We start from the raw sequence: 26535 nt of genomic DNA on the forward strand, positions 1-26535 counted from the left end.
AAAAGAAAAAAGGTGTTGATAAGTATATGATTCTATTGTGTTCATAAAGAACCTGAAGCAATATTCCTGAAAATTCTGCCAGTGGTTGTGGGAACAAACAATACAGGTACATCTTTAAAATAGCTTTACTAGCTATAATGCACATAGCATACACTCATCCCTTTGAAGTATACAATTCAATAGTTTTCAATATATTCAGAGAATGTGCAACCATCATCACAATTTTAGCACATTTATACAATTACAAAATGAAACCTTGGGTCTTTTAACAGATACTCTTCATTTTCCCTCAACCTTCCCAGGAAACCACTAATCTACTTTCTGTCTCCATAAATTTGCCTATTTTGGACATTTCATGTAAGTGAAATCATATAATATATGGTCTTTTGTAATTGGCTTCTGATATGGTTTGACTGTGTCCCCACCCAAATCTCATCTTGAATTGTAGTTCCCATAATCCCTATGTGTAGTGGGAGGGACCTGGTGGGAGGTAATTGAATCCTGGGGGTGGTTACCTTCATGCTGTTCTCATGATAGTGACTGAGTTCTCATAAGATCTGATGGCTTTACCCGCAATGGCAAGACAATCCTAAGCAAAAAGAACAAAGCTGGAGGCATCACGCTACCTGACTTCAAACTATACTACAAAGCTACAGTAACCAAAACAGCATGGTACTGGTAGCAAAACAGATATAGACCAATATAACAGAATAGAGCCCTCGGAAATAATACCACACATCTACAACCATCTGATCTTTGACAAACCTGACAAAAACAAGAAATGGGGAAAGGATTCCCTATTTAATAAATGGTGCTGGGAAAACTGGCTAGCCATATGTAGAAAACTGAAACTGGACCCCTTCCTTACACCTTATACAAAAGTTAACTCAAGATGGATTAAAGACTTAAATGTTAGACCTAATACCATAAAAACCTTAGAAGAAAACCTAGGCAATACCATTGAGGCCATAGGCATGGGCAAGGACTTCATGTCTAAAACAGCAAAAACAATGGCAACAAAAGCCAAAATAGACAAATGGGATCTAATTAAACTAAAGAGCTTCTGCACAGCAAAAGAAACTACCATCAGACTGAACAGGCAACCTACAGAATGGGAGAAAATTTTTACAATCTACCCATCTGACAAAGGGCTAATATCCAGAATCTACAAAGAACTTAAACAAATGTACAAGAAAAAAATCAAACAACCCCATCAAAAAGTGGGCAAAGGATATGAACAGACACTTCTCAAAAGAAGACATTTCTGCAGCCAACAGACACATGAAAAAATGCTCATCATCACTGGTCATCAGAGAAATACAAATCAAAACCTCAATGAGATACCATCTCACACCAGTTAGAATGGCAATCATAGAAAATTCAGGAAACAACAGGTGCTGGAGAGGATGTGGAGAAATAGGAATGCTTTTACACTGTTGGTGGGACCGTAAACTAGTTCAACCATTGTGGAAGACAGTGTGGCAATTCCTCAAGGATCTAGAACTAGAAATACCATCTGACCCAGCCATCCCATTATGGGCATATACCCAAAGGATTATAAATCATGCTGCTATAAAGACATATGCACATGTATGTTTATTGTGGCACTATTTACAATAGCAAAGACTTGGAACCAACCCAAATGTCCATCAATGATAGACTGGATTAAGAAAATGTGACACATATACATCATGGAATACTATGCAGCCATAAAAAAGGAGGAGTTCATGTCCTTTGTAGAGACATGGATGAAGCTGGAAACCATCATTCTGAGCAAACTGTCTCAAGCACAGAAAACCAAACACCACGTGTTCTCACTTATAGGTGGGAATTGAACAATGAGAACACTTGGACACAGGAAGGATAACATCACACACCAGGCCTGTCGTGGGGTAGGGGGAGGGGGGAAGGATAGCATTAGGAGATATACCTAGTGTAAATGATGAGTTAATGGGTGCAGCACACCAACATGGCACATGTATACATATGTAACAAACCTGCATGTTGTGCACATGTACCCTAGAACTTAAAGTATGAAAAAAAAAATCTGATGGCTTTATAAGGGGATTTTCACCTTTTTCTTGACACTTCTACTTGCTGCTGCCATGTGAAGAGGCATGTGTTTGCTTCCCCTTCTACCATGATTGTAAGTTGTTTTATTGTTTGTTTGTTTTGTTTTGTTTTTGTTTTTGAGACGGAGTCTTGCTCTGTCTCCCAGGCTGGAGTGCAGTAGCGCCATCTCGGCTCACTGCAAGCTCCGCCTCCTGGGTTCACGCCATTCTCCTGCCTCAGCCTCCCGAGTAGCTGGGACTACAGGTGCCCGCCACTACGCCCGGCTAATTTTTTTATTTTCAGTAGAGACAGGTTTTCACCATATTAGCCAGGATGGTCTCGATCTCCTGACCTCATGATCCACCTCCCTCGGCCTCCCAAACTGCTGAAATTACAGTTGTGAGCCACCGGGCCCGGCCCCATGATTGTAAGTTTTTTGAGGCCTTCCCAGCCATGCTGAACTGTGAGTCAATTAAAACTTTTTCCTTTATAAATCACCCAGTCTTGGCTGGAGGCAGTGGCTCATGCCTGTAATCCCAGCACTTTGGGAGGCTGAGGCAGGCAGATCACCTGAGGTCAGGAGTTCGAGACCATTCTGGCCAACATGGTAAAACCCTGTCTCTACTAAAAATACAAAATTAGCTGGATGTGGTGGCATGCGCCTGTAATCCCAGCTACTTGGGAGGCTGAGACAAGAGAATTGCTTGAACACAGGAGGTGGAGGTTGCAATGAGCCAAAATTGCGCCACTGCACTCCAGCCTGGGCAACAAGAGTGAAACTCTGTCTCAAAATAATAATTATAATGATAATTAAAAATAAATAAATTACCCAGTCTCAGGCATATCTTATGAGCAGTGTGAGAATGGGCTAATACAGCTTCTTTCACTTACAATGTTTTCAAGGTTCATCCATGTTGTAACTTGTATCAGTACTTCATTCCTTTTTATTGATGAATAATATTTCATTATATGTATATATCTCATTTTGTTATCAGTTGATGGACATTTGTGCTGTTTCTAATTTTTGACTATTACGAATAATGCTGCTATGAACATTGGCGCACAAGTTTTCTGTGCATATGTTTTAAGAACACTGTAAAGGCCGGGCGCGGTGGCTCAAGCCTGTAATCCCAGCACTTTGGGAGGCTGAGACGGGTGGATCACAAGGTCAGGAGATCGAGACCATCCTGGCTAACCCGGTGAAACCCCGTCTCTACTAAAAAATACAAAAAACTAGCCGGGCGAGGTGGCGGGCGCCTGTAATCCCAGCTACTTGGGAGGCTGAGGCAGGAGAATGGCGTAAACCCGGGAGGCGGAGCTTGCAGTGAGCTGAGATCCGGCCACTGCACTCTAGCCTGGGCGACAGAGCGAGACTCCGTCTCAAAAAAAAAAAAAAAAAAAAAAAAAGAACACTGTAAAGTAAAACGTGTAAAAAATTAAATGAATTAGACAAGTATTTTCATAAGCATAAAACAATATATGAATAGAAAGTATTCCAGCATTTTAATTTAAATGTTTTATGTCTTTCCACTTTATTTCTTTATGCAAATAATTATCTCTAATCAACAAATATAAAAATAAATTGTAAATATATGGCCACAGAGAAAAAACCAAAACAGTAAAAAAGGATATATAGTGAATTATAAATCTCTGTCTTACCTTTGTCCCACCCCCCAGAGCAAATACTGTAAACAGTTTCTTAGGTCCTTCCGGAATTATTTTCTAAAAATACTAGCATATAAGAAAGCATTTAAAAATTTTTCTGGTTTTACACAAACAGTATATTCCTATATACAATTTTCTGCATTTTTTTTTTTTTTTGAGATGGAGTTTCACTCTATTGCCCAGGCTGGAGTGCAGTGGCACAGTATCGGCTCACTGCAACCTCTGCCACCCGGGTTCAACCGATTCTCCTGCCTCAGCCTCCCAAGTAGCTGTGATTATAGGCGCTCACCACCACGCCTGGCTAATTTTGTATTTTTAGTAGAGACGGAGTTTCACCATGTTGGCCAGACTGGTCTTGAACTCCTGGCCTCAGGTGATCCACTCGCCTCGGCCTCCCAAAGTGGTGGGATTACGGGCATGAGCCACCGTGCCTGGCCTTGTTCTGCGTTTTTCTTCCTTCCTTTAATATAATCTGGAATGAATTATCTATAAAAACATATAAACCTGCCTCTTTTTAAACAGCAGATTAGGATTTCATTGTATGAATGTATCATAATTTACTTACTGCTGCACTGATGGGGTCTCCCACCTTCTTCCTAGCTAAAAGAATTATGATTTTATTCAAATATTGGGTGACTATGTATGTCAGGGATAGACAGCAACTCCTCTCTCCCAGGGGCTGAATTTTGATTCCTCTAAGCCTTAGCGTAACACCATTTTCCTCACCAACAATGGGGTAGGAAATATGCACATTACACAATTCTGGCCCAAGGGGAAAAGACCAGTCTTCTGGAGGGTCTTCTGGAAAAAGGTTCTTCACTTTTTTAAAGAGATTCTCAGCAAAGGCCGGCCGCGGTGGCTCACGCCTGTAATCCCAGCACTTCGGGAGGGCGAGGCGGGCAGATCATGAGGTCAGGAGATCAAGATCATCCTGGCTAACATGGTGAAACCCTGTCTCTACTAAAACTACAAAAAGTTAGCCGGGCGTGGTGGCGGGCGCCTGTAGTCCCAGCTACTTGGGAGGCTGAGGCAAGAGAATTGTTTGAATCCGGGACGCGGAGGTTGCAGTGAGTCAAGATCGCGCCACTACACTCCAGCCTGGGTGACAGAGTGAGACTCTGTATAAAAGAAAGAAAAAAAAAAAAAAAGAGAGAGCGAGAGAGAGGTACTCAGCAAAAAGCTCTGCCTTTTCAGCCTCTGGACATCATCATGTCTTTGGAACTGCTATAAGTATCTGTGACCACAGAGAGCAAGCAGGCCAAGAGAATCCCACAGAAGCTGGGTCAAGCATGACTTCTTTCACCTGCTGCAATGACCAACCTTCTTCTATGCTTCTTATGATTAGAGCTAACCAGTATGCTTATTGTGTAAGGCAGTTTTCGTTGTTACTTCGACTCTATAACTTGAAGCTGAAAGTATCCTAAACGATACACTTTGTCAGAGAGGTCCCTCCTAAACCTCCTAGACTAAGTGATCCCCCATCCCTGCATTTACTCTCTGGTACCATTGTTTTCCCTTCCATAACGCTCAGCACACTGATAATAATTTTGAGTTACCTGTTCACACTGGTCCATACTAGACAGTAAGTTTCATTGAGGGTAGGGACTGTGGCCATCTCATTAACAAGCATATCAAAATGCCTGAGAAATAGGTTAGAAAAATATCACACCAAATTTGTGCGCATATGTAGGTAAGTTTTTTTTTTCCCTATCCATAAAAATACAAAAGAAAAAAAAAAACCACATAGGAAATCCCAGAAGAGCATACTATCAGTAGTGGTTTTATAGAGATGAAATCATGGCTGATTTTCATTTCTCTTTATTTAAAAAAATCTATCTTGTATAAGTTACGTTACTTCTATAACATAATATAAACATACACTTACACATATACATTATATACATCTAATATATTGAGTATGAATGCTTAAAATATACACAGAGCACCTGCAGAATATAGGAAATGGGGTGAGGCTTTTTCAGATGCCCGTGCACAATTCTTATGCATAGAGCAAATAACATGTGCAGTGCACCTAATGTGTTGTACATTTTTCCCTCTGAGCATGTGAAGTGTAGATTTTAATTATAATTTGCTATTTTTTACTTTTTTTTTTGAGACAGAATTTCACTCTTGTCACCTAGGCTGGAGTGCAAAAGGGTAATCTCAGCTCACTGCAACCTCTGCCTCCCAAGTGATTCTCCTGCCTCAGCCTCTTGAGTAGTTGGGATTACAGGCATGCGCCATGATGTCCAGCTAATTTTTGCATTTTTAGCAGAGATGAAGTTTCACCATATTGGCCAGGCTGGTCTTCAACTCCTGACCTCAGGCAATCCACCCTCCTCGGCCTCCCAAAGCACTGGGAATACAGGCATAAGTCACCACTCCTGGCCATAATTTGCTATTGAGCACTAACTTCAACTTGGAGTTTCCCATTTGTGTTAACTTGTCAATAACAGTTTTTCACAAAAACGTTTTTGAACTTCATGTTTTCTCAAAGACATAAAAGCTGCCTTCAACTTCTGACCACAATTTCCATTTGGCCGAATGCCCAAGAACCATGCTTTGCTGTAATATATTTATCTCAACAGACATTTTTATGGTGAATACATTCAGTTGAAAACATTCTGGGCTATATACAAATGATATAAATGACAAAGAGGAAAACAGAGGATCACACATAATAATGTCGTTTGTAGAGAAGATATTTCACCATATGTTTTCAGCTTTTTTCTAGGCATAATGAATTAGCATTGATCCACACAAATTTATCTAGTTATCCTTATAATAAATTAGCAAAATATCTAATTGAAACAAACGTGCCGCCTATGATCCCAAAAATGAAGTAAATATTTGGTAAATGTTACTAGCTAAAACATTTGGTAGTAATGAAGTTATGGAAAATAAAATACAAAATAAGGAAATGGCAGTAGAGTCCTAATCCTGATTTGTCAATTACAAATAGCCTTCTTTCAAGACAAAAATAAATGGAAACATATCCCGTGTTCATGGATTGGAAGAACTTAATATTGTTAAAATGTCCATACTATCCAAAGTAATCTAGAAATTCAATGCTACACCCATCAAAATCCCAATGGTATTTTTTATAGAAATAGAACAAATAATCCTAAAATTCATACAGAACTACAAAAGACCCTGCATCTTGAGAAAGAAGAACAAAGCTAGAGGCATAATAGTTCCTGATTTCCAAATACATCACAAAGCTACAGTAATTAAAACAGTCTGATACAGGAATTAAGACAGACAGAGATCAATGAAATAGATAGATCAAAAACAAACCCAAGAAATACAGTTCAATGATCTTCGACTCAGGTGCCAAGCATACACAAAGGGGAAAGGACAGTCTCTTCAACAAATGGTGGCCAGGCACAGTGGCTCACACCTGTAATCCTAGCACTTTGGGAGGCTGAGGTGGGAGGATCATGAAGTCAAAAGATCAAGACCATCCTGGCCAACGTGGTGAAACCCTGTCTCTACTAAAAATACAAAAATTAGCTGGGCGTGGTGGCGCATGCCTGCAGTCCCAGCTATTCAGGAGGCTGAGGCAGGAGAATCATTTGAACCTGGGAAGTGGTGGTTGCAGTGAGCCAAGATGGTGCCACTGCATTCCAGCAAGACTGTCTCAAAACAAAACAAAACAAAAATCAAAACAAAAAAACAACAAATGGCTTGGGAAAACTGGATATCCACATGCAAAAGAAAGAAATTGGACCCTTATCTTAAAACAAACACAAAAATCAGCTCAAAATGAATTAAAGACACAAACAAGACCTGAAACTGTAAAACCCCTAGAAGAAAACAGAGGAGAAGCTTCTTGACTTTGGTCTTGACAATGCCAATGATTTTTTGGGTGACACCAAAAACACAGGCAATGAAAGCAAAAACTGACAAGTTGGCTACATTTAACTAAAAAGCTATATGACAAAGGAAACAACAAAGTGAAAAGGCACCCTACAAAATGGGAAAACTATTTGCAGACCATATATAAGATAAAAAGGTGATCTCCAAACTTCAAAATTACATACAAAAGGAACTAATATAACCCAATAGCAAAAACAAACAAGCAACAACAACAACAAATAAAACTCCCAGGCACACTGGCTCATGCCTATGATCTCAGCACTTTGGAGGGTAAGGAAGGAGGATCACTTGAATCCAGGAGTCTGAGACCAGCCTGGGTAAAACAGTGAGACACTACAAAAAAAAAAAAAAAAAAAAATTAAAAATGGCTGGGCGTGGTGGTTTGCACCTGTGTTTGCAGCTACTAGGGAGGCTGAGGTGGGGGGTCACTTCAGCCTAGAAGGCTGAGGCTGCAGTGAGCCATGATTGTGCCACTGCACTCCAACCAGGTAACAGAGTGAGACCCTGTCTCAAAAAACAAAACAAAACAAAACAAAACAAAAACGGGGGCAGTTTCCCCCATGCTGTTCTCATGACAGTGAGTGAGTTCTCCGGAGATCTGACAGTTTTACAAAGGGCTCTGCCCCCTTCACTTTCTCTTCTCTCTCCTACCACCTTGTGGAGAAGATGCCTGCTTCCCGTTCATCTTCTGCCATGACTGTAAGTTTCCTGAGGCCTCCCCAGCCATGTGGAACTGTGAGTCAATTAAACCTCCTTTGTTTATAAATCACCCAGTCTCAGGTAGTATCTTTATCATAGTGTGAAAACGGACTAATACAAACAAAGAACCCAATTTAAAAAATGAACTAAATACTTGAATAGACATTTCTCCAAAGACAAACAGCCTACCCTTTATGTAAAAAGGTGCTCACAAATCACTAATCATCAGACAGATGCAAATCAAAACCACACCTGTTAGGATGACTATTACAAAAATTTTTAGATCTTTTTAGGTAACAAGTTTTGGTGAAGATGTGGAGAAATTGGAATCCCCGCACACTATTGGTAGCAATGTAAAATGGTCCAGCCTCTATAGAAAACAGTATAAAGGTTCCCCATAAAATTAAAAAATAGAACTACCGGTCATCTAGCAATCCCACTTCTAGGTATGTAGCCAGAGGAAATAAAATCACCGCAATTAAAGTTATCTGCCCTCCCACATTCATTACAGCATTATTTACAGTAGCCAAGATATGGAAATAACCTAAATACCCACTGAAGGATACATTAAGGAAATGTGGCATATACATACAATAGAATATTATTCAGCCTTCAAAAAGGAAGCCCTGCCATTTGCAACAAAATGGATGAACCTTGAGGACATTACCCTAGATGAAATAAGCTAATCCCAGAAGAACAAATACTGATCTTACTCACAAAAAGTATCTAAAATAGTCAAATTCATAGAAGCAGAGAGTAGAATGGTGGTTTAATACTACATTGTACACCAAAACCTTTGCGAAGAGGGTAGATATCAAGATACCACAAAAAAGGGGGTGACAGGAGGAAACTTTTGGAGGTGATGGATATGTTTATGACTTTTATTGTGGTGATGGTTTCACAGCTGTATGCATATCTTTAAACCTATCAAACCTTATATATTAAATATGTGCAGGCTTTTTCTATATGAACTATACCCCCAATAAATCAGTTAAAATTTTGTTTAAATGACTTTCTTATTTTTCTCATTAATATCTTTAATTCCAAAGTAGTCCTTCCTCCCTCCCTCCCTCCCTCTTTCCCTCCTCCCCCTTCCCTCCCTCCCTCCCTCTCTCTCTCTCTCTGTCTCTGTCTATCTCTGTCTCTTTCTTTTGGGACTATGTTTCACTATGCTGCCCAGGGTATCCTCAAATTCCTTGGCTCAAAGTATTCTCTCCCATGTCAGCCTCCCAAATAGCTGGGACTATAGGTGTATGCCACATGCCTTGTGAAGAGGGTCGTTTTTTTGGTAGAGATGGGATCTCACTATGTTGCTCAGGATGATCTTAAACTTTTGGGGGGCCCACCCTGGCCTCTCAAAGTGCTGGTATTATGGGCATGAGCCACCATGCCAGGTCAAATATTCTTTCTAATAGGAGAATACAATCATCAAAAATAATAGTAAGATTTTAAAATTATAAACACCTTAATTTAAAAAAATTATAACATTAATTCCTCTAACAGATATCCATATTTTCCATTTCTGCTTATATTGGTTTTAGTATATTTTGGCTTATAAGAATTTATCTATTTAAACTAAGTTGTTAAAATTACCGGCATAAAATTAGTTACAATATTACCTTTTAAAAAGTATCTGTAAGTTCCCTCCTCTGATTCCTAATATTAGTCATCTGAGTACTCTCTCTTTCTCTCTCATACAAGGCCAGTTGTCATCTATCAATTTCATTAAGTTTTTTGAAGATCCATCTTTGGTTTTATTTATTTTCTCTACTTTGTGTCCATTTTCTTGTCCATTGATTTCTATTCTTACTTTTTTTCCTTCTTTTTCTTTAAAGAACTTAAGGTGGAAGCTTAGATCAATGATTTTGAATATTTCTTCATTTATATATAAGTATTTAAAGGTATAAATTAATCTCTAAGCACTGAATTAGCTTCAGCCCATATTTTGGTATGTTACGCTTTAACAATCAATCAGTTAAAATGCTTTTTAATTTTCCTTATATTTTCTTTTTTGATCCATGGTTTATTCAAAAGAAACTTGTTTAATTTCTAAACATTTGTGATACATATATACATGTGTTACTGAATTCTAACTTAAATCTGTTGTGATCAGGGAACCTATCCTGTTAAATTTCTTTCTTTTTTTTTGTTTTTTTTTTTATTGAGACAGAGGTTCACTCTGTCACCCAGGCTGGAGTCCAGTGGCGCGATTTCAGCTTACTGCAACCTCTGCCTCCCAGGTTCAAGTGAGTCTCGTGACCAGTCTTCCAAGTAGCTGGTATTACAGGTGCACGCCACCACACCCAGCTAATTTTTGTATATATTTTTTCTTTAGTAGAGGCGGGGTTTCATCACGTTGGCCAGGCTTGTCTCAAACTCCTGACCTCAATTGATTTGCATGCATCAGCTTCCCAAAGTGCGAGGATTATAGGCGTAAGCCATCACGCTCAACCAATCCTGTTGAATTTCAATCCTTTTAAGTGTATTGAAACTTGTTTTATGGCCCAATATGTGGTCTATCTCGGTAAATGTTCCACGGGCATATAAAAAGAATATACACTTGGGTATTAGCTGTAGTGTTCTATACATGTCAAATAGGTTAACTCGATTGCTAGTGTTGTTCAAATCATCTATGTATTTACTAAATTTTTTGTCTAGTTGTTATATCAGTTACTAAGAGAAAAGTGACAAAATCAACTATTGTGGATTTGTTTATTTATTTAGTTCTGTCAATTTTTACTTCATAATTTTAAAGATTTATTACTAGGTCCATACACATTTCAGATTGTATGTCTTCTTGTTGAATTCACCCTTTATAATCATGAAATGCCCTCTTCGTCTCTGGCAAGACTGTCCTGAAGTCTAATTTGGGTGATGTTAACACAACCGTTAGCATATTTTTTCTGGTGTTTGTATGGTATCTGATATGGTTTGGAATTATGTCTCTGCCCAAATCTCATGTCAAATTGTAATCCCTAATGTTGGAGGAGGGGCCAGGTGGGAGGTGACTGGATCATGGAGGCAGACTTCCCCCTTGCTGCTCTGGTGACACTGAGTGACTTCTTATGAGATTTGGTTGCTTAAAAGTGTGTAGTACTTCCCGCTTCATTCTCCTCCTCCTTCTCTGGCCATGTAAGATGAGCCTGCTTCCCCTTCACGTTCTGTCATAATTGTTAAGTTCCCTGAGGCCTCCCCAGCCACGCTTCCTGTACAGCCTGTGGAACTGTGAGTCAATTAAATCCGTTTTCTTTATAAATTACTCAGTCTCAGGTAGTTCTTTATAGCAATGCAAGAACAAACTAATACAGAAAATTGGTGTTGGGAAGTGGGGCATTGCTATATAGATACCTGAAAATGTGGAAGCAAGTTTGGAAGTGGGTAACGGGCAGAGAATGAAACAGCTTGGACAGATCAGAAGAAGAAAGGAGGATGGCGGAAAGGTAGAACTTACTTCCTAGAGACTTGTTGAATGGTTGTGACCAAAATGCTTATAGTGATATGGACAGGAAAGTCCAGGCTGAGAAGGTCTCGAAGATGAGGAATCTTTTGGGAACTGAAATAAAGGTCCCTCTTGCTATGCTTCTGCAAAGAAACTGGCAGCATTGTGCCCCTGCTCTAGAAATCTGTGGAACTTTGAACTTGAAAGAGATGATTTAGGGTATCTGGTAGAAGAAATTTCTAAGCAGCAAAGTGTTCAAGATGTGGCCACTTCTAACCATATGCTTATATGCATTCACAGAAATGATCTGAAACTGGAACTTATATTTAAAAGGAAAGCAGAGCATAAAAGTTTGGAATATGTGCAGCCTGACCAAGTGGTAGAAAAGAAAGCCCCATTTTGTGGGGAGGAATTCAAGCCAGCTGTTGGAGCTGAATGTTCACAGCAGCCAAGACAATGGGGAAGATGCCTTGAATGCATTTTAGAGACCTTTGTGGTAGCTCCTCCTATCACAGCCCCAGAGGACTAGAAGGGAAGAATGATTTCACAGGCCAGGCCCTGGGCCCTGCTGCCCTCCACAACTGTGGGACACTGCTCTCTGAGTCCTAGCCACTCCAGCTCCAGCTGTGGGTAAAAAGGGCCCAGATATGTCTCAGGCTGCTGCTCTAGAAGGTTCAAACTATAAGTCTTGGTGGCTTTCACATGGTGTTAAGCCTGAAGGTGTGCAGAGGACAAGAGCTAAGGCTTAGGAGCTCTTCCTAGATTTCAGAGGATGTATGGAAATGCCTGGCTATCCAGACAGAAGTCTGCTGCAGGGGCAGAGCCCTCATGGAGAACCTCTACTAGGGCAGTGTGGATGGCAAATGTGGGACTGGAGTCCCCACACAGGGTTCCGACTAGGACACTGCCGAGTAGAGCTGTGAGAAGTGGGCCACTATTGTCCAGACCCCAGAATGGGAGATTAACAGCTTGCACTATTTGCCTGCAAAACCTGCAGGCACTCAACACTAGCCTGTGAAAGCAGCTAAAGGGGCTGTACCTTGCAGAGACACAGGGGTGGAGACACCCAAGGCCTTTGGAAACCATCCCTTGCATCAGTGTGACCTGGATGTGAGACACAGAGTCAAAGGAGATTATTTTAGAGCTTTAAGATGTAATGATTGGAAGACGGCCAAATAGGAGCAGCTCTGGTCTGCAGCTCCCAGTGTGATCAATGCAGAAGATGGGTGATTTCTACATTTCCAACTGAGGTACCTGGTTCATCTCATTTGGACAGGCTGGACAGTGGTTACAGCCCACAGAGGGCAAGCCAAAGCAGGATGGGGCATTGCCTCACCTGGGAAGCACAACAGGTTGGGGGATTTCCCTTTCCTAGTCAAGGGAAGCTGTGACAGACTGCACCTGGAAAAATGGGACACTTCCGGCCAAATACTGTACTTTTCCCATAGTCTTAGCAACTGGCAGACCAGGGAATTTCTCCCATGGCTGGCTCGGTGGATACCACGCCAACGGAGTCTTGCTCACTGCTAGCGCAGCAGTCTGAGATCGACCTAACAGTCTGCAGCCTGGTGGGGTGAGGGGTGTCCACTATTGCTGAGGCTTGAGTAGGTAAACAAAGTGGCTGGGAAGCTCGAACTGGGCGGAGCCCACCTCAGCTCAGCAAGGCCTACTGCCTCTATAGACTCCACCTCTGTTAGCAGGGCATAGCTGAACAAAAGGCAGCAGAAACTCCAGCAGACTTAAACGTCCCCATCTGACAGCTCTAAAGAGAGCAGTGATTCTCCCAGCATGGCACTGGAGCTCTGATAACAAGCAGACTGCCTCCTCAAGCTCCCTGAACCCTGTATAACCTAACTGGGAAACAATTCCCAGTAGGGGCCAACAGACACCTCATATAGGCAGGTGCCCCTCTGGGACAAAGCTTCCAGAGGAAGGATCAGGCAGCAATTTTGCTGATCTGCAATATTTGCTGTTCTGCAGCCTCCGCTGGTGATACACAAGCAAACAGGGTCTGCAGTGGACCTCCAGCAAAATCCAACAGAATTGCAGCTGAGGGACCTGAGTATTAGAAGGCAAACTAACAAACAGAAAGGAATAGCATCAACATCAACAAAAAGCACATACACACCAAAACCCCATCTGTATGTCACGAACCTCAAAGACCAAAGGTAGATAAAACCACAAAGATGGGGAGAAACCAGAGCAGAAAAGCTGAAAATTCTAAAAACCAGAGTGCCTCTTCTTCTCCAAAGGACCGCAGCTCCTCTCCAGCAACATAACAAAGCTGGAAGGAGAATGACATTGATGAGATGACAGAAGTAGGCTTCAGAGGGTCGGTAATAACAAACTTCTCCGAGCTAAAGCAGCATGTTCTAACTCATTGCAAGGAAGCTAAAAACCTTAAAAAAGGTTAGACAAATGGCTAACTAGAATAAACAGTGTAGAGAAGACCTTAAATGACCTGATGGAGCTGAAAACCATGGCATGAGAACTTCATGACACATGCACAAGCTTCAGTAACTGATTCGATCAAGTGGAAGAAAGGATATCAGTAATTGAAGATGAAATTAATGAAATAAAGTGAGAAGACAACTTTAGAGAAAAAAGAATAAAAAGAAACGAACAAAGCCTCCAAGAAATATGGGACTATGTGAAAAGACCAACTCTGTTTGATTGGTGTATCTGAAAGTGACAGGGAGAATGGAACCAAGCTGGAAAACACTCTTCAGGATATTTCCCAGGAGAACTTCCCCGACCTAGCAAGACAGGACAACATTCAAATTCAGGAAATACAGAGAACACCACAAAGATACTCCTCAAGAATTGCAACTCCAAGATACATAACTGTCAGATTCACCAAGTTTGAAATGAAGGAAAAAATGTTAAGGGCAGCCAGAGAGAAAGGTAAGGTTACCCACAAAGGGAAGCACATCAGACTAACAGCGGATCTCTCAGCAGAAACCCTACAAACCAGAATAGAGTGGAGGCCAATACTGAACATTCGTAAAGAAAAGAATTTTCAACCCAGAATTTAATATCCAGCCAAACTAAGCTTCATTAGTGAAGGAGAAATAAAATCCTTTATAGACAAGCTGAGAGATTTTGTCACCACCAGGCCTGCCTTACAAGAGCTCCTGAAGGAAGCACTAAACATGGAAGAGAACAACTGGTACCAGCCACTGCAAAACCATGCCAAATTATAAAGATCGTCGATGCTATGAAGAAACTGCATCAGTTACAGGCAAAATAACCAGCTAACATCATAATCACAGGATCAAATTCACACATAACAATATTAACCTTAAATGTAAATGGGCTAAATGCCCCAATTAAAAGACACAGACTGGCAAATTAGATAGAGTCAACACCCATCAGTATGCTGTATTCAGGAGACCCATCTCATGTGCAGACACACATAGGCTCAAAATAAAGGGATGCAGGAAGATCTACCAAGCAAATGGAAAGCAAAAAAAAAAAAAAAAAAAAAAAAAAAGCAGGGGTTGCAATCCTAGTCTCTGATAAAACAGACTTTAAACCAACAAAGATCAAAAGAGACAAAGAAGGCCATTACATAATGGTAAAGGGATCAATTCAACAAGAAGAGCTAACTATCCTAAATATATATGCACCCAATACAGGAGCACCCAGATTCATAAAGCAAGTCTTTAGAGACCTATAAAGAGACTTAGACTCCCACACAATAACCATGAGAGACTTTAACATCCCACTGTCAATATTAGACAGATCAATGAGACAGAATATTAACAAGGATATCCAGAACTAGAACTCAGCTCTGCACCAAGTGGACCTAATAGACATCTACAGAACTCTCCACCTCAAATCAACATGTTCTTCTTAGCACCACATGGCACTTATTCTAAAATTGACCACATAATTGGAAGTAAAGCACTCCTCAGCAAGTGTAAAAGAACAGAAATCACAACAAACTGTCTCACAGACCACAGCATAATCAAATTAGAACTGAGGATTAAGAAACTCACCCCAATATGCACAAATACATGAAAACTGAACAACCTGCCCCCCGAATGACTACTGGGTAAATAACTAAATGAAGGCAGAAATAAAGATGTTCTTTGAAACCAATGAGAACATAACGTACCAGAATCTCTGGGACACATTTAAAGGAGTGTGTAGAGGGAAATGTATAGCACTAAATGCCCACGAGAGAAAGCAGGAAAGATCTAAAATCGACACCCTAACATCACAATTAAAAGAACTAGAGAAGCAAGAGCAAACACATTCAAAAGCTAGCAGAAGGCAAGAAATAATTAAGATCAGAGCAGAACTGAAGGAGATAGAGACACAAAAAAAAATCCTTCAAAAACGCAGTGAATCCAGGAGCTGGTTTTTTTTAAAAGATCAACAAAATAGACTGCTAGCAAGACTAATAAAGAAGAAAAGAGAGAAGAATCAAATAGACACAAGAAAAAATGATAAAGGGGATATCACTACCAATCCCACAGAAATACAAACTACCATCAGAGAATACTATAAACACCTGCATGCAAATAAACTAGAAAATCTAGAAGAAATGGATAAATTCCTGGACACATACACCCTCCCAAGACTAAACCAGGAAGAAGTTGAATCTCTGAATAGACCAGTAAGAGGCTTTGAAATTGAGGCAATAATTAATAGCCTACCAACCAAAAAAAGTCCAGGACCAGATGGATTAACAGCTGAATTCTACCAGAGGTACAAAGAGGAGCTGGTACCATTACTTCTGAAACTATTCCCATCAATAGAAAAAGAGAGAATCCTCTCTAATTCATTTTATGAGGCCAGCATCATCCTGATACCAAAGCCTGGCAGAGACACAACAACAAAGAAGAGAATTTTAGACCAATATCCCTGATGAACATTGATGCCAATATCCTCAATAAAATACTGGCAAACCAGATCCAGCAGCACATCAAAAAGCTTTTCCACCACAATCAAGTTGGCTTCATCCAAGGGATGCAAGGATGGGTTAACATACGCAAATCAATAAACATAATCCATCACATAAACAAAACCAATGAAAAAAACCACATGATTATCTCAACAGATGCAGAAAAGACCTTCAACAAAATTCAACAGCCTTTCATGCTAAAAAACTCTCAATAAACTAGGTATTGATGTGACGTATCTCAAAATAATAAGAGCTATTTATGACAGACCCACAGCCAATATCATACTGAATGGGCAAAAACTGGAAGCATTCCCTTTGAAAACCAGCACAAGACAAGGATGCCCTCTCTCACCACTCCTATTCAACATAGTGGTGGAAGTTCTGGCCAGGGCAATCAGGCAAGAGAAAGAAATAAAGGGTATTCAATTAGGAAAAGAGGAAGTCAAATTGTTCCTGTTTGCAGATAACATGATTGTATATTTAGAAAACCCCATCATCTCAGCCCAAAAGCTCCTTAAGCTGATAAGCAACTTCAGCAAAGTCTTAGGATACAAAATTAATGTGCAAAAATCACAAGCATTCTTATACACCAGTAACAGACAAACAGAGAGCCAAATCATGAATGAACTTCCATTCACAATTGCTTCAAAGAGAATAAAATACCTAGGAATCCAACTTACAGGGGATGTAAAGGACCTCTTCAAGGAGAACTACAAACTACTGCTCAGTGAAATAAAAGAGGACACAAACAAATGGAAGAACATACCATGCTCATGGATAGGAAGAATCAATATCATGAAAATGGCCATACTGCCCAAGGTAATTTATAGCTTCAATGCCATCCCCATCAAGCTACCAATGAGTTTCTTCACAGAATTGGAAAAAACTGCTTTAAAGTTCATATGGAACCAAAAAAGAGCCCGCATCTCCAAGACAATCCTAAGTCAAAAGAACAAAGCTGGAGGCATCACGCTACCTGACTTCAAACTATACTACAAGGCTACAGTAACCAAAACAGCATGGTACTGGTACCAAAACAGAGATATAGACCAATGGAACAGAACAGAGTCCTCAGAAATAATACCACACATCTGCAGTCATCTGATCTTTGACAAACCTGAGAGAAACAAGAAATGGGGAAAGGATTCCCTATTTAATAAATGGTGCTGGGAAAATTGGCTAGCCATAAGTAGAAAGCTGAAACTGGATCCTTTCCTTACTCCTTATACGAAAATTAATTCAAGATGGATTAGAGACTTAAATGTTAGACCTAATACCATAAAAACCCTAGAAGAAAACCTAGGTAATACCATTCAGGACACAGGCATGGGCAAGGACTTCATGTCTAAAACACCAAAAGCAATGGCAACAAAAGCCAAAATTGACAAATGGGATCTAATTAAACTAAAGAGCTTCCGCACAGCAAAAGAAACTACCATCAGAGTGAATAGGCAGCCTACAGAATGGGAGAAAATTTTTGCAATCTACTCATCTGCCAAAGGGCTAATATCCAGAACCTACAAAGAACTCAAGCAAATTTACAAGAAAAAAACAAACAACCGCATCAAAAAGTTTCATTCTCTTAAAATATCTTCTAATTTCCATTGAGAATTTTTATTTGACCCATGAGCTACTTAGAAGTGTTTATCATCCAAATATTTGGGGATTTTCTAGATACCTTTTTGTTATTGATTCTTGCTTTCATTTCATTCTAGTCACAGACCACAATTTGCATGATTTCTATTCTTTTAAAATTGTTAGGGTTTGGGCTTTGGCCCAGATTACTCAGTAACTACTCTATGTGTACTTGAAAAGACTACATATTCTGCTACTGTTGGAGTAGAGAGTCTATAGATGTCAATTAGGTAAAATCAACTTGATAGTGTTCTTCAGGACTTCCACATCACTACTCAATTTTTTTTTTCTACTTGTTCTACCAGTTACTGAGAAAAAGAAGAATGCTAAATTCTCCACATAGGATAATTGCCCATTTCTCCTTTCAGTTCTATCATTTATTGCTTTGGGTATTTTAAAGCTTTGTCATTAGGTGCATAAGCAATTAGAGCTGTTTCTGGCTTCTTCATGAATTTCCCCTTTTTATCATCATATAATGGTCCTTTAGTATGCCCAGTAATTGTCCTTATTCTAAGGTCTACTTTGTCTGACATTGATATGGCTACCTCAGTTTCTTTTGATTACTTTTGCATGGTATGTCTCCTTGCATCTTTTAAATTTTAACCATCTATTTCACTATATCTAAGTAGATTTCTTTTTTCCAGTTTTCTTGAGTTATAAATGACAAATAACGATTGTAAATATTCAAAGTATACATGTGATTTGATATATGTAACTCTGTGAAATGATTACCACAATCAAATTAATTAACACATCTGTCACCACACATAGTTACTCACCATTGTGTGTGTGTATAGTGAGACCACTTAAAATCTACTCTCTTAGTACATTTCGAGTGTACATACAGTATTATTAACTATAGTCACCATGCTACACGTTAGATCTCAGAACTTATCTAGCTTACTACTAAAAGTCAGTACACTTTGACCAACATCCCCCCATTTCTCCTATTTCCCCCCACCAGCTTTATGGTTGTTTACACATCAGGTTAAGCCCGATATCCTGTTACTGTATCATGGCTCAAATTGGAAGTATCAATACGTTTTTTCTTTTAACTCTTGAAAAAACAGCAATAGCTGAATACATCTTTAATATGATAAATAACAAAAAGCTATCCATATTTAACGGAGACATGCTAGATGCATTCCCACTAAAATTGAAACAAGACAAATATATATCCATTGTTATTATGACTAAACATTATTTAACATGGGCAAGCCAATAATATCAGAAAAAACATAAGAGGTAGAAAGAAAACTTTGAAATATATTGAAAATACATATGTTTCTAAGAAAAATGTAACAAAATAAGTAAAATAAAACAAAATTATAAATAAATAAATAACTCAACAACTTGGGAATTTAAAAATACTCTCCTAAGCAACAATTGTGCCAAAAAAGCAATCAAAACCAGACATTATCAAGCCTGGAATTTATTCTGGTGAAATAGTAAAAACAGAAATTTAGCTTCATTTTTCTTCATATGACTATCCAATTGATTCAATATCATTTCTTCAAGATTCCAAAATTTCCTAACTGATTTAAAATGTCGTTTTTATGTCATACTACAAAGAGTGGGGAAAATCTTACTCCAAACTGAAAAAACAGAAGCAACTTAATTGGTGCTGTTGGCTGGATCTTCAGCAACAGCTTCCTTGCCCTTAGTGTCAGCAATTTCTTCCCTTCAAATTCACTTTATTAAAATTGAACAAAACAAAACAAACAAAATATCTTTAACATGAAGTACAGAAGAACGGCTTCTGTTTTCCTTACTGAAATCAACTATGGTACCATAGAAGCCTCCAGAGAGGCTGGTGTTTCAGGAATGATCTGCCATGTCAGATGCTGTGAAGAGCATGAGTAAGATGAGATGAGATGAACCTGGAAGCAGGGAGGTCACTGGGGACCTGAATAACAGCAGTTTCATTTGAGTGACGGGGATGTGAGCGAGAATACAGTGGGTCAAGGAGCATCCTGGAGAAGCAGAAATGATGAGGGTAGACAACTCTCCCATGAATGTTCCTTATTCAGGTGAACAGAGAAACAAGTCAACAGCTAAAGGGGAAAATGGGGTCAAGGAAGAGCATTTGAAGGATGATACAAGTGGGAATAATCCAGAGAGGGGAAATTCCTGAAATGCATCTTCTACCACTGCTCTGGTAGGGTTTCGATTCTGGCAACAGTAAGGACTCTGATATTAAACAGTTACACAGAGACACTGTCAGTTTCAGGGTCCTACTGAGAAACCGGAAATAACTGCTGATTGGAGTTTGTTCCTATGGTAAATGAGGCAGATGGGGTGGAAAGGCAGCAATGTGAATGACGTGTGGATAAAAAGAAATGTATTCACTTGATAGGCCCTAAACTGTTTAATAATAAACGACTGGGGAGACATAAATATATTTTGCACCATCTTTATGAGAAAACACTGAATCTGCTCAACTGGAATAAGACTACTGTACAGTCTCTAAATCAGTTTCACTAGAATGAGATAATTCCAGTCTTTTACCTCTCCATTATTTTACATTTATGTTTTTCATAAGACAAATGGTTCCAGGACTATGTCATCCTCAATTTCAATTCCTTTTACATTTTCACAATTTCAAGCAAATTCTGAGATACATTTTCAAATATTATAATTGAGAATTTATCATTCTAACCTCCTGAGAAAAAAACTTACTTTTCCACTTTAATAAAATAAAATATATACTTACTCTGAATAATATTTCTTCATTCCACTTTGGATTCAAACTCTGAAAAATAATAAACATAGTATAACTAAATAATGTTTTGTCTTCTAAAAATAAAACAAAGTACATTAAAAACTTTTGAATATTGCTAAGTCTAACCTTTTTAATGGTTTTTGTTTGCACACTTGTAAGAACTCCATTCACTGGGTCATATAACGTCACTCTCACATAAGGATCACTGTTAAAAAAAAAAAAAAAGAAAAATTTTAATTATTGCTTACCCCAAGCTCAGATCACCCAGACTATACAACTCACAATTTTCCTTGTTAGTTATATCTACAATTATTTCCTGAATTTAAAAGTCAGAATTCTTAGGCAGGTAAGCAATTAAAAGTAATTTTTGCATCTCGTTAAAAACCTGAAGTACCATGTTAGTGAAAGACACAAAGAATTAGAAAGAAAACCTTTTAATCACAGGCCTAATGATTATAACCTTCCTAGATTTTTAAAATTTTGTTTGATTTTTATTACATTATTTCTTCTTTTGAGTTAAGATGGTTAATTCAATGATTCTAAGACTGGTTTTGTAAGACCTCAGGTTGTCTCAAGTTATCTCATGGGTGTAAACTCTTCTTACAAAGTAAAGGCAAACTGTTTTCACTTAAAAAAAATAACTAGGTGTGGCCAGGCACAGTGGCTCACGCCTAGAATCCCAGCACTTTGGGAGGCTGAAGCGGGTGGATCACGAGGTCAGGGGATCAAGACCATCCTGGCTAACACGGTGAAACCCTGTCTCTATTAAAAATACAAAAAAAAAAATTAGCCAGGCGTGGTGGCAGGTGCCTGTAGTCCCAGCTACTCAGGAGGCTGAGGCAGGAGAATGGCGTGAACCTGGGAGGTGGAGCTTGCAGTGAGCCAAGATCACAACACTGCACTCAGGCCTGGGCGACAGAGCAAGACTCTGTCTCAAAAAAAATATTAAAATAAAATAACTAGATGTTAATAAAACCAATTCTACAAGGAGATATGGAGAAGGAAATTCTTGTGATGTATAGGGTTGCAAACCACAAGACTTTGAACACTTTACTTGTCCATGGTTAAATTTCTCCTATGTTCCATGGGTATCCCAAGTACTCACCATTCTCCACCAAATCCCCTCCAAACTAATCCAAACTATCCTTCCCCCAACTCCATTTCTTCATACCACGTTACCTCTTAATTGGCCAAAATCAAAGGCACCAGAACACTCCCAAGATACTGGTATTTATCAGAACCCATCCTTACCCCTAACCTAGTGAGTCAGGAGTCCTCTTGTTTTGAGTCTCACCCCCCTTATTCAGTTCTCTGAACTTTGGAGCCTTGCATCATCTGTTCTCATTGCTCTCTTTTAGACCTTTGGCTTTTTCTTTGATCTAGGTTTCTCTAGGCATATAAATGTTTTAAAATTCCTCCTCCCCTTGACTTTCCCTCCCTTCTCCAGCAAAGCAAAATACATCTTTTTCTTCCATTCCCAGTCAAACCTTTTCAGAGAATAATCTTTAATAATAAAAAGAACACTTATATAGCAATTACTCGGTGCCAGATACTGCTGTAAGCAGGTTTCGTATATTAATTCTTTTTCTCCTTTTTTTTTTTTTTTTTTTGAGACAGAGTATTGCTCTGTCGCCCAGGCTGCAGTGCAGTGGTACAATCTCGGCTCACTGCAACCCCTGCCTTCCGCGTTCATGCCATTCTCCTGCCTCAGCCTCCCGAGTAGCTGGGATTACAGGCGTGCAACACCACGCCCGGCTAATTTTTGTATTTTTAGTAGAGACGGGGTTTCACCATGTTGGCCAGGATGGTCTCGAACTCCTGACCTCAGGTGACCCGCCTGCCTTGGCCTCCCAAAGTGCTGGGATGACAGACGTGAGCCACAGTGCCCAGCCCGTATATTAATTCTTTGAATTTCTATAACCACCTGTGAGGTAGGTACTATTCCTTTCTTTATTTCACACAGATCACACAGCTAGAAAGCGGACAGCCAGGATTGAAACTCCAGCACCTGGCTCCAGAGGCCATACTCTTTTTTGTTTGTTTGAGATGAAGCATCACTCTGTAAGCCAGGCTGGAGTACAATGGCGCGATCTTGGCTCACTGCAGCTTCTGCCTCCTGGGTTCAAGCTATTCTCCTGCCACAGCCTCTCAAGTAGCTGCGATTACAGGCACGCGCCACTGCGCCCAGCTAATTTTTGTATTTTTAGTAGAGACACAGCTTTGCCATGTTGGCCAGGCTGGTCTCAAACTCTTGACCTCAGGTGGTCTACCCGCCTCAGCCTCACAAAGTGCTGGGATTACAGGCATGAGCAAACATGCCCGGCTTATACTCTCTTGCTCTGTCGCCAGGTTGGAGTGCAGTGGCACTATCTTGGCTCACTGCAACCTCCTTCTCCTGGGTTCAAGCAATTCTCCTGCCTCAGCCTCTCGAGTAGCTGGGACTACTGGCGCCTACCACCACGCCTGGCTAATGTTTTCTATTTTAAGTAGAGATGGGGTTTCACCATGTTAGCCGGGATGGTCTCGATTTCTCGACCTCATGATCCGCCTGCCTCGGCCTCCCAGCCTATACTCTTAACCACTGTAGCATACCACCGCATTTACTTCATTTCCTTAATTCCTGTTATGCTTCAAAACCCTACAGTCTGATTTCTGTCTCTTCCCTTGAGATCCATTCCTGTGAAAAGGCTCTTGTAAAGTCACCAATCTTGTTAAAGCAATCAACATTTTCCAGATACTTCTTTTTTTGGCCCTCTTTATGTTTTTAGATACTACTGACCATTTTCTCTTTGAAACACTCATCTCATTTCGCTTCTATGACACATCTCTTCCAGTGCTCCTCACACCACTCAAACTGTTCCTTCAGTGGCTTACTTAGGCTCCTCTTCTACTATCTGCCAGTTAAATACTGATATTCCCTAGGTATTGCCCCACCCCTCTGTTCTCTCTACATTTTCCCTTTCCAATCTTATCCACGATTTTTTACAACTTAATACTATTAAATATAAAAATACAAAATGTAAATGTAATTATGTATCTATCCCTAATCTCACCATCCAGCTACACAAATACACTTGAACAATACACAGACACTGTTCAAGAGTTTTGCCTCTTTTTTCTTTTTTTTTTTTTTGAGATGGAGTTTCACTCTTGTTGCCTAGGCTGGAATACAATGGCACAATCTCGGCTCACCGCAACCTCCGCCTCCCGGGTTCAAGTGATTCTTTTGCCTCAGCCTCCCTAGTAGCTGGGATTACAGGAATGCATCACCACGCCTGGTTAATTATTGTATTTTTAGTAGAGACGGCATTTCTCTATGTTGGTCAGGCTGGTCTTGAACTCCCAACCTCAGGTGATCCGCCCACCTTGGCCTCCCAAAGTGCTGGAATTACAGGTGTACGCCATCGTGCCCAGTCGAGTTTTGTCCCTTTTTAATTGGCCTTTTAACTATATTGAGTTGTAAGAGGTTTCATATATATAGGGGGTTAATGGCCTTTGTCAGATATCTTTGTTTCGTTGTTTCTCTTGTGGTAAGAATATTTAACATGATCACTACCCTATTTATTTACGTATTTATTCATTCATTTCATTTCATTTTTTGAGACAGAGTCTTGTTCTGTTGCCCAGGCTGGAGTGCAGTGGTGCAGTCGGCTCACTTGAAACCTCCGCCTCCTGGGCTCAAGCAATCCTCCCACCTCAGCCTCCCAAGTAGTGGGACTACAGGCACACACCATCATGCCTAATTGTGCTTTTTTGTAGAAACAGGGTTTTTCACCATGTTGCCTGAGACGGTCTCAAATTTGTAGGCTCAAGTGATCCACCTGCCTTAGCCTCCCAAAGTGGTGGGATTACAGGTGTCAGCCACTGCACCCAGCAGCTCTACCCTCTTACCTTTTTAATTGCACATACATTAATGTTAACTTTAGGCACAACATTGTACAGCAGATCTCTAGAGCTTATTCTTCCTGCTTGACTCAAGTTTAATGCCTGTTAATTATTAACTTCCATTTCTACTCACTCCTCACCCCAACAAGCATTCCACTCTTTGATTCTATGAATTTGACTATTTTAGATATCTCATATAAATGGAAACATGAAGGATCTGTCTCTCTCTGTCTCATTTCAGTTAGCATAGTATCCTGATTAATCCGTATAGTCACATATTGCAGAATCTCCTTTTTAAAGGTTGAATAAACACTGTATGTATATACATTTCTTTTCTTTCTTTTCATGTGAAATTGGTAATCTGCCCATGTTGTAACAAGCTTCAAGGGTGGCACATCTTACACATGTGCATGGACACCCCGTCATGACACTTATAAACTACAGAAGGATCTAGACTACATTTTTTTTTTTTTTTTTTTTGAGACAGGGTCTTTCTCTGTCACCCAGGCTGGAGTGAGGTGGCATGAACACGGCTCACTGCAGCCTCAACTTCCTGGGCTCAAGTGATCCTCCCACCTCAGCCTCCTGAGTAGCTGGGACCACAGGCATGCATCACCACACCTGGCTAACTTTTAAAAATTTTTTTGTAGAGACAGGGTCTCATCACCAGGCTGGTCTTGAACTCCTGGGCTCAAGTGATCCTCCCACCTCGGCCTTCCAAAGTGCTGAGATTACAGGTGTGAGCCACCATGTCCAGCCCACATTTCTTTTTTTTAATGTTTTTAATTTTCATGGGTACATAGTAGGTGTATGTGTTTATGGGGTACATGAGATTACCCATTCATTTGTCGATGGACTTTCACGTTGTTTCCAGATATATGTCTGAAGATACTTTTTCCCAATCTATGGCTTGCATTTTCTATAACCGTGTTTCTTAAAGAAGAAAAGTTTTAATTGTGTTGAAGTTCCTTTCAAGGCAGTTTTCTTTTATGGCTCATCCTTTTTGGTACTGTTCACGAAAACTTTGTGTAACCCAATAGAGCAAAGATTTTTTTTCCTGTGTCTTCCTATAGAAGTCTCATCATTTTAGCTCATCCTAATTTTCTGTATGATGTGTGGTAAGGGCCAAGATTCATTTCATTCTGTACAGACCAGTTGTTCTAGTACTGTGTAATGAAAGACTACCCTTTCCCTTGAATTACCTCAGCATTTTTTGTTAAACAGGAACTGATCATATATGTGTATATATTCTCTCTCTCGCTCTCACATACACACACACGTGCATGTATTTCTACACTCTCCATTCCATTGAACAATATGTCTATTCTCATGCCATTGCCACTCTGTCTCTTATTATAACTGTGTAGCAGGTCTTGAAATGAGGTAACGTAAGTCTTCCAATTTTGTTCCTTCTCGGAATTGTTCTGGCTATTCTATGTGCCTTGACTTTCCATATAAATGTTGAAATCATCTCATCAATGTCTCTGAAAAAACTTGCTGAGATTTTTATTGGGACTGTGCCAAATCTAATCAATTTGGAGAAAAATGCCACCCTAACACTATTGAGTCTTCTAATTAAAACAGCCTATGTATCCATTGATTTATGTGGTCTTCGATTTCTCTCAGCACTGTTTTATAGTTTTCAGG

At 39.8% G+C, this 26535-nt stretch overlaps 1 protein-coding gene and 1 non-coding gene across 2 annotated transcripts in view; both read right to left on the bottom strand.

The window, feature by feature from the left end:
- The window catches only part of NEDD4 (NEDD4 E3 ubiquitin protein ligase), a 166619-nt gene that overhangs the window by 104821 nt on the left and 35263 nt on the right, over positions 1-26535 (bottom strand). The window contains exons 3-4 of the mRNA XM_005559626.5: positions 21130-21208; positions 20995-21033 (exon numbers count right to left, since the gene is read on the bottom strand). Of these exons, the coding sequence (XP_005559683.3) occupies positions 20995-21033; positions 21130-21208 (118 nt within the window). The remainder of the gene's footprint in view (positions 1-20994; positions 21034-21129; positions 21209-26535) is intronic.
- Positions 25235-25338, bottom strand: LOC123575039 (small nucleolar RNA U13). The gene has a single exon (XR_006700208.2). It is a non-coding gene; the product is annotated as a small nucleolar RNA U13 (small nucleolar RNA).

This window comes from Macaca fascicularis, chromosome 7 (assembly GCF_037993035.2).
Source record: "Macaca fascicularis isolate 582-1 chromosome 7, T2T-MFA8v1.1".
Classification (NCBI taxonomy): Eukaryota; Metazoa; Chordata; class Mammalia; order Primates; family Cercopithecidae; genus Macaca; species Macaca fascicularis.